At 37.9% G+C, this 17,454-nt stretch overlaps 1 protein-coding gene across 3 annotated transcripts; it reads right to left on the bottom strand.

Moving 5' to 3' along the window:
- Positions 1–1,285: 1,285 nt before the first annotated feature.
- Positions 1,286–17,235, bottom strand: MTFMT (mitochondrial methionyl-tRNA formyltransferase). 3 transcript variants are annotated; one of them, XM_006209597.4, is made up of 9 exons: positions 16,975–17,235; positions 14,874–15,083; positions 13,301–13,423; positions 12,045–12,147; positions 10,777–10,852; positions 8,528–8,619; positions 4,078–4,156; positions 3,166–3,248; positions 1,286–1,823 (listed from the first exon to the last, which is right to left on the bottom strand). In XM_006209597.4, the coding sequence occupies exons 1-9, from the start codon at positions 17,193–17,195 to the stop codon at positions 1,638–1,640; spliced, it is 1,173 nt and encodes a 390-aa protein (XP_006209659.3). In that variant the 5' UTR covers positions 17,196–17,235; the 3' UTR covers positions 1,286–1,637. The 3 variants fall into 3 exon arrangements, with proteins under 3 accessions (XP_006209659.3, XP_072818329.1, XP_015099338.2); XM_072962228.1 differs by having other exon boundaries at positions 13,301–13,399; XM_015243852.3 differs by lacking the exons at positions 3,166–3,248; positions 4,078–4,156.
- Between the last annotated feature and the right edge of the window lie 219 nt (positions 17,236–17,454).

Below are 17,454 nucleotides of genomic sequence, written 5' to 3'. Positions count from 1 at the left end.
TGTGTGCCACGCACGTCCCTGGGCATATTCTATATGTTTTTCTATTCTGCACGGTAGGTATTACCTATGTTTTTAAACTAAGAAATTAGAATTTAAAAATTTTAAGTAACTTGTCCCAGGTCACCCAACTAGTAATGAGTAACTGAATTCTGGTTTGTTTTTTCTTTTTTCAATTCTGTTTTGAGTCTGATGTTCTTTCAGCAATGACAAGAATCAAAGTAGAAGCTTCTTGCATAAGGAGGCAGTGTATTTGCAAATCCATCCTGTCAGCCAGAGCACAGAATAGGCAGTGGTCCACCCTGCCTGGGAGGACCTGGGACCTGAGGGCCAGCACGTGGCTCCCTGTTCCTCTTAAGCTACTTAGAGCTGTTATTGCTCTGGCATATTTGTTGAGTGTGATAAAATGCAGAGTCTCATTTTCCATGTGCAAAAAAAAAAAAAAATCCAGATTATGATTCAAGCTCTGGAACAGCAATCTACATTTTGGGGTTTTTTTTGGGGGGGGTGGGGGCAGGTAATTACGTTTATTTATTTTTAAATGAATACCAATGCCCTCCAATGACTCCCTTGAGGGAGACTTAATGCTTCCATTATACTTCCATTGCGGCATTTATAACAAAATTATGTATTTGCTTATGTAGCCTCACTAGCAGACTGAAGATACCAAATATTATTTAATCTCTGAATCTCCAGCAATCAGCAATAGAGACGAGTTACTTAGCAAATGTTCAATAAATAACAACGTCCATACAACCTGGGAGGGTCCTGTTTATGCCTGTTGTCCAGAAGAAATTATTTTAAGTGCTAACTTTTATTCAAGAACATGTCCCAGTTTAGGTGACCAATTATAAGATCACACTATCAGTGAATGTTGTTGAATGGATAAGTTAATCATTGGAGAAAATTTTTAACTGATAGAATCTAGGCAGGGAAAGCTGACCTGTAAAGATTTTCAAAAATTCAACAGCTGGCCGCTGTACATCCTTCCTCCTCCAGAAGTGCCGGACTCCCCTGGAGATAGGTTGAGTTTGCACAGACCAGATGCTCAGTAACCTTTACTGCACAAGTAAGTTGAAGAATGTTAGCATATTCCTACTTTAAGAAAATCTAGATGTAAAATACGAATTTACTGTACAGATCAATGTGACAGAGATTATTACATATTATAAATGTTTACTACTTGGTGACAACTAGATGGTAGATAAATTTAAAGAGCTGACTTTACTCCTTGTTGAAAATCAGAAATGTAGATTAAATACTGCTGAAAGAACAGCCAAAGGGAATATATGATTTAAAAAATTTAATAGACACACTTTTTAAAAGAACCTCTCTTCAGTATGTATACACATACCAGTTAGCTGTACTCACTTTTAGGGAAAGATAGTCTCCATGAATTTGATATTATAAATAAAAATTTAATTCAAAGCTTCTTTTGTTATTCAAATAGAAAAAGCCGTTCTTAATTACTGTTAAGCGAAAAGTGAAAAGTGAGGTAATTCATCTTTTTGACAATAATCTTCCCTTCCAACAGTGTCATCTTCTTTGAAAGTCAAGGTAATTCCATATAAATAAGGCTTTTAACAAATTGTAAGTACACAGTAGGATCTTGTCCATCTTCTTCCTAACTACTTAATGCACTATTGCATAGCAACAATTTTTTTCTTCTGCTTCTTCTTCGGTGGAAGTCTGAGAGTCTGAAATGTGCATTGGCTTGGTTGAGCTTGGGAATTTTTCTGGTACCAGGGGTGCAAATATCCATTGTAGAAATCAGTAGCTGTTAGTTTTTTCTTGAGCATCACTGATTGAACACCAATCCAGCCATCCTAAGGGGCAAAAGACAAACAGTGAATAGGCAGGGCTGGCAAAACTGGTGGTAAATTTTAGTTTATAAAACTTTTATCATGAAAAACAACAACAACAACAACACAACAACAAATCTTTACTAAATGCCTAACTATAAATAGCACTAAGTAACATATGATTCTTTGACACTACAAATTCATTACCAAGGAGTGATAACAAATGTACAGACCTAATTAAACCTGTTTAAACATAGAAGGGGCAAAAGAAAAAGGTATGTTATATTTGTGTGGTGCTTTACAATTTTCAGTGTGTGTCCATGTATCTTATTGTTACTGGTTGTCAAAATATAACCACTCTAAAGAGTAGGCAGATCCAGTATTATCCCCAGAGAAAACTGATTTTGGAAGAGAAAACTGATGCCTGGAGACAGAGAGTGATTTGTCCGAGGAGACACAACTGGTGGGACTCAAACTCACATGTTGAGACAACCCATCTCTTCCATGAGAGCAAACTGCAGATTTGCAACATAGACATGTGCACCCAATGCTACTCCAGGATAAGCTGAAGAGAGATGAAGAAAGGTTGCTGTAGGAGTTCTGCGTCTACAGTCTGTGTAGGTCAGAGCAATCCATCATCACACGTTATATAAATACCCTTTCTTGAGCATGGAACATCACACATAACCACCACAGGATGGAAAACACTCAGGAAATGGAAGGAACGTGGAACATGTCTCAGGACAACGCCATTGTCTTATACAACAATGATGGTTCCAAAGTTATTTTAAATAGTTAAGAAATCTCCTCTGTTTTTTTTTTTGTAACATTTTTTATTGAGTTATGGTCATTTTACAATGTTGTGTCTAACCACTGTTGAACAGTAAAAGCAAGTAGGATGCAAACTCTGTTGTAGTTCAGCTAGCTACTTTGATAGGACTATCTTTTGTGATAGTCATGTTAACACAATGATTTGTTAATTAAATTAGATTCCTGAGAATATAAAAGCTTTTTTTAAGAAAGCACTGAATCTTCTTTCATTGTCTGAGTAATAATAATGCTTTGGCAAAACTTCATCACTTGAAAAATTATATTAGAGATTCTACTGTTTCTTAAGAAAATCAAACTGTCCATTGGCTCAATCTGATAGGCAGTGAAGTCCCAACTAAAAATGATAAATGGGGGGTGAGTATAGCTCAGTGGCAGAGCACATGCTCAGCATGCACAAGGTCCTGAGTTCAATCCCCAGGACCTCCACTAAAAATAACTAACTAAAGTTAAAATGATAAATGATACAAACTGTAAACACAGTAAAACAAGTTTTTTAATTTAATTTGATTTAATTTGAAATTAAAGGAAAACGTACCTTGCAACAAACCAGCAGTATCTGTGATTGTTTGTGGTATATTACTGACCCTGGAGTAATAGCCTGTCCTGTTAATTTTGGATCTAAAGAATGGGGGGGGGGAAAGGGACACGAGAGAGAAGATAAATAATGATGCAACTTCATGGTGCTTCTTAAAAATCAAAAATCATTTTGGGAGGGGACATATCTGCTGATGTCCTGAATTTATAATCTAAAACTTAAGGTAAAGCCACGATGTTCTGTGTGTATCTCAAATCCAAAGGGAAGCTTTCCATACACACATATGAGTCCTTTACTCAGTGTCCCGGAGATCAACCTAAAATGTTGAATCTAGGCATTTTGACCATACAGGGGAGATAACTAGCTATCAGTGGAGAGAAATACAAGAGGCTTAGATCTAAGCTGGCCATTCCATTTATGACCAAATTCCAATTCCTAGATTCCTGAGGAATCGAACTACGCCAGCTCCCTCTGTGGCTCACCCGCCTCAGTCTACCAGGACAGGAGGGCACTGATGGGCTTTAGAATGGACCAGTGTCATGAAATGCTATCCCCTGGCCTAAGATTCTCACTGAGCTGCCCAGATGATTTTCACTATGATTTTCACAAGAGTGAAATCAAACAAGTCATTCTGTACTAAAACTTTGATAGAGAAAATCACAGAGATTAAAATGGGATAGTAACACTGCTCTGCCTACTCTCCAGGTTCTCATGATGATTAGAAGAGCGAATACATGTGAATGGACACTGCAAAGAATAAGACTAAATGGAAGTAAAGTATTACCATTACTGAACTGAAACAAACTAAAAGAATCCTTATTTTTAGAAAATGGGATCTATGGTAAAACAGATATGTTTTCAAATAGACTATAGTGAAAATATTTTCCATGTCAGCTATTCAAAAATAAGTACCAGTAAGGATGGAATTATTAACTTCTACCAAATCCAGAAGTTTAATGGTATTACCCATCCAGAGTGTCTGCAATGGAATCTGCAAATAAAATTAAAGAAGGTATGATAAAGAGGTACATTCAACCCCCAAACCCTTTTCAACTACCATTTTATGTTACTCTGGTCTGACTTCTCTCCCAGTTACAGAGGAATTGGGAACTCAGTCTCTAAACCTTGTGGAACAGAACAGAACATGATTCTCTACATCAGTTTCCAGGACTTACAAGATCTTAAAATTAAACACTTTAAAAAAATATTTCTATCTTTATTAGTATTTCTAGCTAAAAATGTATGCTCATTATAAAAAGTGCAAGCATTGCAACAACTATATTTCAAAAAATTAGAAAGTGGAAGTATTCTGTACTCTCATCCCCAGAGGTTAGTAACCACTGTTAATAGTTTGATGTGTACAGCCTTGTATTTTTTTTCTATAAATATAATTATCACAAAAATCTAGAACGTACTCTTTGACAAGGAACTTTTTTCACTTAACCATAAACCATGGGGAAATTTTCATCAGTACACACTTATCTATTTCACCCTTTTTATCTGCTGCAGAGTATTCCATTTTATGAAATGTACTGTAATTTATGCAACCAGTATCTTTACGATGGATATTTTATAATGTAAAAAATTTTAAGTGTGGTAAGAAATAGTCTGGTAGGTATATCTTTGAGGACTTAGATTTCAAAGAACATCAACATTCTATTGTTAAATTGCCTCCATAAGAGGGGAAAAAATGGCATCCTATTGCTGTTTATTATTAATCAGGCTGAGGAGTATTTCATATATTTACTTGCACATTTTATTTATTTCTCAGGCTGATTTATGTCCTTGGCCCCTTAAAAAACTAAGTTATTCATCTTTTATTAATTGACAAAGCTTTTTATATTTTTAGGAAATTAGCCCTTTAACTCTTAGATGTATTATAAATATTTTTCCAGTTTGTTGACTTTTAATCTTGGGTAGTGTAATTTTTTTCCATGCATAGTAAGTTTTTAATTTTTATGGAGTAATATTTATCAGTCTTTCCTCTCATGACTTCATTGGTTCATGTCATGCTTAAAAAGGCCTAGCCACACTTTGATTATCAAATATTATAAAATTATTCAACTGTGCTTTTTCCTAGTTCTTTGTAGTTTCTTTTTTTTTTTTTTTACATTTAAATCCTTGATCCATCTAGATTTTATTTTGATTTTAAAAGGTGAGACTTGCGGGCTCCCCCTTCTAATGGCTAACCTAGCGTCCCAACACTACTTTCTGGGACAGTGACTTTCCCCGCAAATTAACACTTTGATTTAAACAGACTAACAGAAACTAAACAACACCAGGAAATAAGTTCTCTCAAATTTCTAAAGTAAATAAACTGCTTTTCAGACTGTAGTTCAGTCCTCTATTTCACAGGAAAGAAAACTGGCCTAGAGAAACGCAGAAATGGGAAAAATACTGTTTTCCCAAGTTTTAGACGCTGCTAGTTAGTGGCAGAGCCAAGGATCAGAATCTATGTTTTCTTATTCTCAGCTCAGTGCTCTTTTTACAACACCTTCTAAAGAGGACATTTAATTTTCCAGAATGGTTAGGTTGTTTCAAAGATTTGAACGTTAAGTCAGAGAATTAAATAAATTTGAAGAAAAGTTCATAGGTGTTCATGACCTTATACATGCCCTATTTTGGTACAAAATCCTCTTCTATAATTTGCTGACTGACTTTTCTCTCACCTGCTTCCAATAAAAGTTATGAAATGGTTTACATGCATGTAACTTTTTTCTTTCAAAGAACTCAAAATACTTTTGAAACTTGCTTACTGACTGGAAAACATTTGCTGAGTTACAAATATGATTGGCATAGAATCAGAATATACAGTTCTTGTTCTTGAGGAGGTAAAGCTCGTCTTCACCTTATCATCAGAGCACTGCAGAAAGGAGAGGGATGGTAAGAATATAGCCGTTTCAGAGTCCATGTCATTACTGTCAAAATCATATGTTTGCATGGATTTAAATTCACAGTTTATCTCCTTTGATCTTGACATCTGGTCATTAACCTCATATTAGAGGTAAAAGAGCAGAAGCTCAGAGAAGATTAAGGGTCTTGATCTTGGTTAAGAAATGGCAGCTGTAGGAATCAAATCTCATCTTCTAGTTCCAAGATAAGCACTCCTATGACAGCACAAACTTTTCTCAGTGGAGAGGAAAGGTGAATTGCAGAAGGTAACGATGATTATGCAGTGATGTAACTCTGTGCCTAACTTTTTGGGGAACTGTCAAGCTGTTTTTCAAAGCAGTTGCCCTCATTTTACATTTCCACCAACAACGAATGAGGGGTCCAAATTTCTCCATATCCTTGTCAACACCTGTTATTGTCTGTTTTTTCAATTACAACAATCTTAGTGAATGTGAAGTAGTATCTCAGAAGTTTTCATTTGCAAATGGAATTGACTAACGCAATTGGTTACCTTTTTCATATGCTTAGTGACCATTTATATACTTTCTTGGGATAAATGTCTTTTAGAGCCCCTGCTGATTTTCCAATCATGTAATTTATCTTTTTGCTATAGAGTTGTAAGAGTTATTTATACATTCTGGATACTGGACCCTCATCAGATGTATGATCTGCAAATATTTTCTTTTATTCTGTAGGTTGTTTTTCACTTTCTTGATAGTGTTCTTTGAAGCCCAACAGTTTTTAATTTTGCAGTTCAATTTCCTAGTTTTAATTTGTTGCTTAGGCTTTAGGCATCATATTTAAGAACCATTGCCTATTTCAAGGTCATGAAGATTTACCCCTGTATTTTATTCCAAGAGTTTGCATAGTTTTAGCTCTTACATTTAGGTCTCTGATCCATTTTGAGTTCATTTCTGTATGTGGTGTGAGGTAGGGATCTAAATGCATTTCTTCTGATTGTGGATATCCAGTTGTCCAAACTCCATGTGGAAAAAAGGCTATTCTTTCCCCATCAAACTGCCTTGACACCCTTATCAAAGTCAATTGACCAATAATGTATGAGTTTATTTCTGGACTAGCAATTTTATTCCATTGAGCTATATGTCTATCTTTGTCAGTATCACATTGCCTTGATTACTGTAGCTTTGTAGTAAGTTTTGAAATCAGGAACTATGAGTCCTCCAACTTTGTTCTTTTTCAAGGTGTGTTTTTTTTAGCTCTTCTTTGTCTCCTGGGATTCCATATGAATTTTAGGATAAGTTTTATCAATTTCTGTAAAGAAGTCAACTAGGATTTTTATAGGAATTGTGTTGCATCTGTAGATCAATTTGGTGAATAGTGCCATCTTGACAATATTAAGTCTTCTAGTTTTTTGGGGGATTCTTTATAATTTTCCAAATATAAGATCATGTGATCCGCAAATAGAGTTTTACATTGTTCCTTTTCCCTTGCCTAATTTGTCAAAGAACTGAGAATTTAATTCACATATTTTAACAAGTTATTATAATTCCACTTTGTATGCCATATGTAGAAATCAAGAATTTAAGAATTAAATTGTAAAAAATTTGCCAAAGGCAGAAAGACATACTGGAAAAAGCACTGGATTAGGAGCTACAAGATTTAAGTTCATTATTTAGTGACTGGGCACCGAAGTTAGTCACTTCACTTTCATTCCTCTCATCCATGAAATGGGATAACAGAAATTGGTTATGGGAAATGGCAAAATGTATACTTTAAAGTGCTTTGTGAATTCTAAAGGACTTATAAAAATTTAAAGTTTAAATAATATTTAAAAAATGAATGTCAGATATGCAAAAGAATTGAAAGCAGGGACTCAAATAGATATTTGTACACCCATGTTCACAGCAGCATTATTCACATTAGCTAAAAGGTGGAATCAACCCAAACATCCATCAACAGATGAACAGGTAAACAAAATGTGCTATAAAAATACAATGGAATATTCAGCCTAAAACAGGAAAGACATTCTGATACATGATACAACATGAATAAAACTTGAAAACATCATGCTAAGTGAGATAAACCAGGCAGAAGGGGACAAATATTGTATGATTCCACTTATCTGAGGTACCCAGAACAGGCAAATTCATAGAGACAGCGAGTAGAACAGTGGTTACCAGGGAGACTGTGGGGAGCAGGGAATGGGGAGTTGTTATTTAATGGGTATAGTTTCTGTCTGAGATGATGAAAAAGTTCTGGAGATGGATAATGGTGATGGTTGCACAACAGTGTGAACGTACTTACTATGACTGAACTACACACTTAAAAATGGTTAAAATGGCAAATTTTCTGTTATGTATATTTTACCACAATAAAAAAAATGGTTTTTTAAAAAAATGAACTTCAGGAACCTTAAGGTTTGTTTATGAGAGTTATTCCTAAGTAAAAATACATCAAAAGTAAATTACACACACAATTAGGTAAAACTGCAATTTGACTTTCAACTTACTATATTTCCAACAGCACGATAAAGTCTGAATATCTGCTCTGAAGTTTGTTCCTCCCATTTTATACAGCTGGTAGCAGCAGAAATCTTAGGGGCTACAAGATAAAGCCAACAGCAAGAATGAATATCAGGTTCAATGACCATAAATTGGTAATTATTGATACTGAATGACAGACACAAGAGAATTCACTATATTATTTTCTCAGCTTTTATATGTTTAAAATTTTCTATAATATAAAGTAAAAATAAATATACACATACATACATAATAAATGAAAGTACTAGAAGAATGCATTGGTGAATTTCTTTATAACGTAGGAACAGAAAGAAGTCCTTCTATGACTCAAAATCCAGAACCAATTAAAGAAAAGAATGACAAATGTGACCACATAAAAATAAACTTTTATAAGACAAAAAGAAATGCTCTAAGTCAGGCCAAAAAACAAATGACAAACAAGGTATTTTCAATTTATATCACAGCACTTTATATCTATTTACATACAGTCTATTATGAGAGCTATATCTATATAATAAATATAAACATTTATATACAATTATTATTATATATCTATGCAATATATGTTTATATTTAGGAAACTTTATACCTATTATATAGATTTACTTACATCTATTACACAAAGTTCTCCTAAAAAGTGAGAGGAAAAAGACCAAACACCAGATAGAAAAATGGGCAAAAGATATTATAGATCCTTCTCAGAAAAAAGAAATGCAAATATTCTTAAACATATGAGAAGCTCCTCAACCTCACTCAAGAAGTAATGTAAATCAAAACTACTCCAAGACACAATTTCTTATCTATTAGATTAGGAGGTTAGCATATGCTTAACGTAATTCTTAGTGGCTTTATCTGAAATAGCAAAAGATTAGAAACAATCCAAATGTCCACCAATAGGGGATCTGTTGAATTAATTATGACAAACCCCATAAGTGAGAGCTATACTGCCAGAAAAAAGGACAGGAAAGTCTCTTCTCACTGATAGGAAATGAGCACCAGGAGACACTATTAAGTGAAAAAAGAAAGATGCGGTGTAAGAGTATATACTTCGTGCTATCTTTTGTGGAAGGAAAAAGGAAAAAATCAGTTTTAAAATATGTGTTTTTGCTTATTTTGATAAAAGGGAACAAATGGAAGGCTAAATCAGAAACTAAATCTATACATCAGAAACTAGTAACTGTAGAGGGAGAGAGAAACAGGATTGGAGGACACGGGGATGGGAAGGAAGGAAGACTTCTCTGAGCATACCTTTTCAAATAATTTTAACTTTTGAATCATGTATATGTTTTTCATATACATGATTAACTGGAAAGGGGAAAAAAGCAACCCTGAAAATTAAAAACAAGTAATCAAACTTAGTTTCACTAGCCTTGATGCAAACTGGTGTTACAGCTTACTGATGTGACATTCTGTAAGACTGCAGGGGACAGAGGTGAGACTTCTCTGAGTATATCCTTTTAAACAGCTTTAACTTGTGAGTCATGTAACTGTCTTACATAGTCAAGACATAAAATCAAATCATAAATAAAAACAAAAAGCAATCCTTAAAAGTTAAAAACAGACTGAAAAAATTATCACCAGAACATAGTATCATCTATGAAATATTCCTTCCACAAACTTTAAGCTCGTATCTAATCAAGCGTTTAGAACTTTCAACTTACAGGGACTTTAAGGACTAGGAAAACAAGTTAAACTATACTGGAAGGAAACAGATAATTGGCCCGATCTCTTCAAAAAGTTAACGACATGGAGGGAAAAGAAATAGTGGAAGAATGACTCTAGTGAGACTGAAGAGACATACAACTAATTACAATTGGATCCTACCCTGAAAAAACATACAGCTACAAAATATGATTCATACTTCCAAACAGTTAAGCAGAAATTAAAATATATACACTAAATAAACATATAGAGAGAAACAGAGAGTGAGAAAGAAAATATGGCAACATTAGTAACTGTTGACCCTGGGTTAAACAGGTATCCATTGCCTTTCAACTTACCTCTGTGTTTGATACTTTTCAATATAAAGAGTAGAGAAAATTTTTCTAATCTTTCATGGGGCTACATGTGAAAAGGGAGAGAAAGACCTTACCAGTCTTTCTCTGGAAGAGGATATGCAAGCGGGCACTCAGTCTTTAGGCAAAATTAAGGGACATGTGCAAGTGAAGAAGTCAGAGGGTTCAGGTGCCATCACAACAAAGAAAACCTTAGGAAAGATGTAGAAGTCTTCACTTACCCTGTGTCACCCCCTCAGTGGGCTGCTGCCTTCCATTTCTCAAACTTTCAGGCAAATTTTTCAAAACTGAAATAAGCTAAAAAAAGAAGAAAAAAGCAATATATTCAAGATGAAAAGAACAAAAACCGAAACCCATTACTATTCAGTACCATGAAATTATGTATAGTTTTAAAAGAGCTGTGTGGCAGGGTAAGGCAGTAAATTGGCTTTAGCTGTGAGGATCCGTCTACACGGTGGAGTTTTAGCGGAGATGTTGCTCTCTGTAGAGCACAGGTCACCGACTTCCTTCCAGAGAATGCTGAGCTTTGCGTGGCTGTGCAAGCTTTTGGTGTCTGGACAGCCTGTGCTCAGCTATCTGCACTCACTCTGCAAGAGGGAAGCCAGTGGAAAATCACAGAAAGAGAATGTACTCTGGAGTCACACAGTTCTGGGTTCAAATCCCAGTTCCACCACCTGCTAGCTATGTCATTGTGGAAAAGTTATTTCACTTGTCTGTGGCCTTCAATGCCATCATCTATAAAAGAGCTGACCACAAAAGCTACCCCAAGGGTTTGTTGGGAGGGCAAAGCAATGTCTGTAAAAGTATTTAAAACAATCCTGGCACACAAGCCAGTGCTCAGTAAATGACTGCCACTGTTATGACAGCATTTCCAAGGAGAGTGCCTAGAATGGGAAGCAGCATCTATACAGCTGTGGGCGGGGGTGGGGTGGGGAGTCTTCCTCTACAGAAAATTTAGTTCATTTGAAAGTCATTAATTTGGTCATTAAGCATTTACTCAGATCCTACTGTATGCAGATTCAGTGAAAAAGCCACAGAGTTCATTTCCAGCTAGGGGTCAGCAGAATTCCAGTGCATTTGGATGCAAATAACTGGGCAAGGCACAGAAGTGGGAAGAAAGCTGAGATTCACTTAGGAAATGCTGTTGGTTCAGTCTGACAGGGATGTATGGTGTATCTGTGAGACTGAGGAGAGTGAAATTAGGAAGAACAGTCTAAAAACCGCACTGTGAAATGCAGCAGACTATAAAATCTAGTACATGATGTAATTCATTACGTAGTACATTATAAAATCATGTATTCTACTTAACAGCCTTTATTAAGTACCCACTCTGTAAGTTCTCAAAGACCACAAATGCCAAGCTAATTTTTAGGAAGCCAGGGATGGGAATAACTTTTTAAAAAGAACATCACATAACTGTTCTTTTCATCACAACCACCTAGGAAACCTACTAAGTGAATAACAAGCAGGGGGATACTGGAGAACTGACCATGCTGGCACCCAGGCTTGACAGCAGTGCTTCCAATTCCTTGGAGGTGCCCTTGGGCGGCACAGGAACCGTTTCCTGTTTGAGAATTGGGCCTACATCAAACCTACCAAAAAATCAAAAGCGAATAATAATATGATTACTGACGATTTCTTAAGATCAATACGTTTGTCTACCTGAGTGTTTACATCCTACAAGGATAGTTTAACCCTGGCCATGACTGTTAGCCACTGGCAGGGGAGAAACGTCAGTGTGAAAGAAAGGAGAGCAAAATCTAGCCTGTATTCAGATTTTAAGTTAATCTTTTCCTAAAGGAAAAAAAGTATAAAGTTGCATATCAGGGATTTAATTGCAATTATGAATAATTCTATAATTAGTAGTAAAGAGTATAAAAAAACTCTATTTATATAATGAAAGCATAGAGCAAAGAACTTATTTTCTAAGGAAGTACAATTAAGGAATTCATAATTATTCCTTTCTCAAAGGACAATGAGCAGGTGCAAGTGTAGTTGCGTTTCCACAAGTCACATTTTACATCAAGCTCCACATATATTTTCTTTTCAATATTTAATTTTGTGGCTTGTTAACTCTACTTTTAACCTATGAGCTTTAATAAAATATTTATTTTGAAAAGTTACAAACATTCCGAAAATAGAGTGAAGTCTAAGGAATCCCCATATGCACACCACAAGATTTGAGAATTACCAAAGTTCTGTCACTCCTGTTTCATCCGCCCCCTCCTCTTTTTTTTTTTTTTTTGAAGTTAAAGCAAATCCCAGATATCAACTTGTTCTTGCGAACTTTTGAATTTTTCTTTTCTATGGGGATGTTAGGTGATAATAGGCAGAGGCTTAATATACGCTTGAAACAATTTAAAGTAGTTGTTTCTTAGACTATAGGTATCATTAAAAAAATTAAACACATTTAAGACAATTATATAACATGTTGATAAACAACATATTCTTACTTCAGGTTCGAAAAATTTTTCGACCATAGAAACCAAGGCCAGTAGCACCGAGATTCGTAACAACTAACGTACAAATATCGATCTCTCATTTACATAATGTTGTTTACAGAAACCCACTTAATAATGTAATTTATTTCAGTTAACAAGTTTAAAGAGACACTGTGTGATACCAAACTGGAAATTTGAGAAAAAACTGAGCAGCACTCACTCATTTCCTTCCACTTCCCCCAAGGCAGACTGATACCAACATTCAAAATCACAAGAAGTCTCAAGAAGAGAAAATATGCACTACCTTTTAGGTCTAATTTGCATAATCGTTACTCCGGTAACTGTGTCTCCGTGAAGCACGGTATGGATGATAGGGGCTGGACCACGCCACCTCGGGAGGCAACTGGGATGGACATTCAATATGCCACTGAGTTAGGAAAGGCAGAAATTAGCATGCCAGTGAGCTTTTTACTATTTAGTTTACTGCTACCTAAACCAATAAGCTCCTTTTCATCACTAAACTTGCCCAGAAATTTTGAAAACCAATTAAATCTGGTCTTACACCATCTGAAATGGGAGCCATAGCTAAGTTCACTCTCTTACCATAAAAGACCAATGAAACTCAAAAACAGAGCAAGAACAACTATTCATTGTTCCAGAGATGTTCCCCAACAGCTCATGATGTCTGGGAGTTTTTAAATAAAAACAAAAAATGTGTTTTTTACTATATGAGAAGAACCACTTAAGCCCAATCATGCATTTCATGGCTGATGTGAACTATACTTATAGTTTAGTTACAAAATTACCCTCACTTCACTTAGTTTGCATATAAATTCTTCAAACAAGTTTATTAGATCCCCATCAAATGATTTTTTCACCTTTGCTGTTTATCCCAATATACCTTTAACCCATTAATGAGCAATTTAAACAATTTACTGATCTACTGATTAGTTAACTAATTTACTAATCAGTTAATGATGTCTCCATCAGCATGAGCATGCACTGGAGAGTCCTGTATTCTAAATTCCGCTGTTCAGCCCAGTCTTGTTCATCCAACAAATATTTACTGAGCACAGTCCATGTTCTGGCACTGTTTTAAGTGCTGGGGATACAAGAACAGTGAACCAAATAGAAAAACAAAAAAATCTGCCCTCATATGCCAATGTAAGGACTTAACTTTTATTCTGAGTGAGATGGAAAACCACCAGAGAATTCTGAGCAGAGGACATGATCCAACTTACGCTTTAAAAGGCTCACTTCGGTGTGGGGTGGTAAAAGACAGAGAGGGCCAAAGACAGAAGTGGAGACCACCCAGAGGCTACTGCTGCACGACAGCCAAGAGTGGGGGCAGCGGAAGTGATGAGAGATAGTCATTCTAGACAGATTTCAAAGACAGAGCCAGTAAGATTTCCTGATGGACTGCAGGTGTGGTGTGAGATTAGGAATTGGGAACAATGCCAAGGCTTTGGGTTCAAGCAACTAGAAGGCTGGAGTTGCCATGTACTGAGATGAAGATTCTGGGAGGAGCAGGTTTTGAGTGAAAGTTTAGGAATGTAGTTTTGGACATCTTAAATGTAAGGTGCCTATCAGAGCTGCGGAGGGTGGTGGGTACAAGGGACACCCAGTCCAGGGAGAGATCTGAACAGGAGGGACAAATATGGCAGTTGTAGCCCGTACGTGGAATTAGATGAGGGTGGTGAGATAGTGATAAAGAGCATTGTACATTTTAACAATTCATGCCACTAATAAATTTTTTCATGTTAAGAGAAAATACTAAAGGAAGCAGAATTAGAGTTCAAGTTACTGCACTTCAGATACCAGGTCCATACCTAAAAACCGAGGTCTCTACACTGTACTTCCTTACAAATTAAACTTACTAGGGAAATTTAAGAATAAGCGCCTCACTCAGAAGTCGGCCAAAAGAAGCTACCACTCCAACATCATATTCTCCAGATCCCACATCTGGCCACTCATACACTGGAAGCTGAGACTGGACGGCATATTGCTTCACCGGCAATCCTTTTGGTGATGGGGAGGGCACTGTGACCACCTCCAACTTTTCAATTAACTCCTCCTCTTTGTCTTCCCTAAATTGGAAAGATGAGAAGAAAACATGACAGTGCTAAGACAATAACAATAAAGGTACACTACTTCACACACTTCTAAGGTATTTTTATGATTAAACTCATGAAGCATTTAGGAGTAAATGGTTAAAACTCGTGCAAATGAGAGACTAAGATTTTATTTATTTATTTTTTAATTTCTCTTTTTTATTGAAGTACAGTCGAGTTACAAGGTTTTGTTTTATATTTAATTTCAATTGCTTTAAATTTAAAGAGCCGCATGTTCCTACTGGCTACTGTTTGGGTAGCATGGTTCTAGAAATTTCCTTTGCATACCAAAACATATATAGTACAGGCATTTTACACAATTGGGATATTACATACACTGTTCTGCATTTTGATTTTTTCTCTTAACACTATTTATGCTATTATGTGAGTCAAAAATGAGTTAAAGATACATTTGCTTGTATATGCACTGAGCATTTCTAGAATAAGAAACTGAAAACAGTGCTTGTCTTTGAAGAGAGGAACTGGGAACTGGGAGACAGAGGTGGATGGAACTGACTTTTCACTGTATATCCTCTGAAGCTTTTGAATTTTGTACCAAAACCATGTGTTACTCAAACAGTAAACACTTTAGAAAAACAAATAAAAATATATACCATGGCATTATTCCATGAAAGTACATGAAACACTACCTCATTTTTATTAACCTGCTGCAGTTACCCAGCGCCTGAGGGCTGTTCATTTATTTATTTAGCAGGGACTGCATCACCTGTTGAGGAATTATGAGAAAAGGAGCAGACAGGAGGGCTCAAAAGAGAAAGTGCAGGAGTACAGGGGCCACCGTCGGAAGCATCAGCAGAAGGGCCAGGATACATGCAGTGAGAGATGCAGGAGGCAAGAAGGGGAAAGTGCATTATGGAGGGTGTGCAAAGGGAACGTGTATGAAAGGAGTGTTTCAGGGTGTGTTACAGAGGGGAGAGGGTCGAGGGGGAAATACAAGAGGATTCATGAAGGAGTCAACCTGAGGGTCTGTCTGTAGACTACACGCAGGGAAGACTTGATGGAGGGAGATGACAGAACTGAGCACAAGGGAGCATCAGGAAAAAACGGATTGAGGAAATAAAAAATGGAGGCTGGGGGAAAGAAGGCAGAGCAGTATATACTGGTATAGACACCCCATACCATGGACTTTCAAGATGGGCTGGCTTTCAAATAATTTTTTTTCCAGGACCCACGACTTGTTAAATTTTAGAAATACTACAAATATCCCTAAGAGTTCTGATTCATAAATGTATCCATTGGAAAACAGTTCGTTTTTGAACTATGTCTCCATTCATTCCCAGAAAACTGGATTCGGTTGTATATAGGGAGGAGATGGGGAGTGAAGGAGTGAGACACGGGTGTGCAAGGGATGCATGCGCCTGGTAAGAAGCCCAGAGGATTAGAGGGTGCAAATTAGGTGAGTACGAAGAAGTCGAAACGGAAGGGCTCTGAAGTCAGACTCCGTGCCCCAACCTGCTCAGCTGATGACCTTGGGCAATTGTTTAACCCTCCTGGATATCGTTTCCTTACACGTAAAAAGGGCAGGGAGGCGGTGGGATTGGACGGAGGTGATACACGTAAAGCTGACAGTGCGGGCTTGGCACCGCGGGGCGCCCGGTAGCGCCTGGAGCGCGGACAGACTGCGCCCGGAGTGGGGCGCGTGGGCCGGACGGAACCAGGCGGGCGCCCCAAGGGCTGACCCAGCGCGCGGGTGGCGCACCTTCCGGGCTCCCGGAGACGCCGAGACCTGGGCCCACACTCCTCCCGCGCCACTGCTTTCCCCAGCGAGGAGTCCAGTCCCTCGAGGCCGGCCGCAGAGGCTCGACAGGCCTCAGCACCTGGGCCTCCCAACCCCCGGCCCCGGTACCTGGCGGCGTGCAGCGCCCGCAGCGTTTCGCGGGCGAACCGGTCAGTGCCGAAGAAAAGCACCCGCCAAGGCGGCTTCTCGCGGACTCGAGCTCCCCGGCCGCCCTCCCCGCCAGAGGACCCGCTCAGCCCGGCCAGCGCTCGCCACCGCGGGGTCGGCCTCCGGCCCGCGCCGCCACCGACTGGCAGGGGCCCCCAGCAGCAGCGAACCAGCACCCTCATCGCCTCCGCGGGCGGCCCACCTGCGCAGGCGCGGCGGGTGCGGGTGAGGGCGCTAGGCCGGAGGGGCGGGGCCCGGACGGAAACCCGATGGGCCAGGTCTTTCAGCGACTGGGGCGGGGCCTGTCTGATTGGAGGCGTGGCCCGCCTGGGTTGGAGCTGATGAAGGAATTTACCGCGGGTTCAAGCGTCTCCGTGACTTTTGTTGCATTTGTTTGCACGATTTAGCCAATCTCCCTAAATAACTCTTTTGGGGGAAAAT

This window comes from Vicugna pacos, chromosome 6 (assembly GCF_048564905.1).
Source record: "Vicugna pacos chromosome 6, VicPac4, whole genome shotgun sequence".
NCBI lineage: Eukaryota > Metazoa > Chordata > Mammalia > Artiodactyla > Camelidae > Vicugna > Vicugna pacos.
The sequence above is the reverse complement of the archived record's forward strand: the minus strand, read 5'-3'. Positions and strand labels throughout refer to the sequence as shown.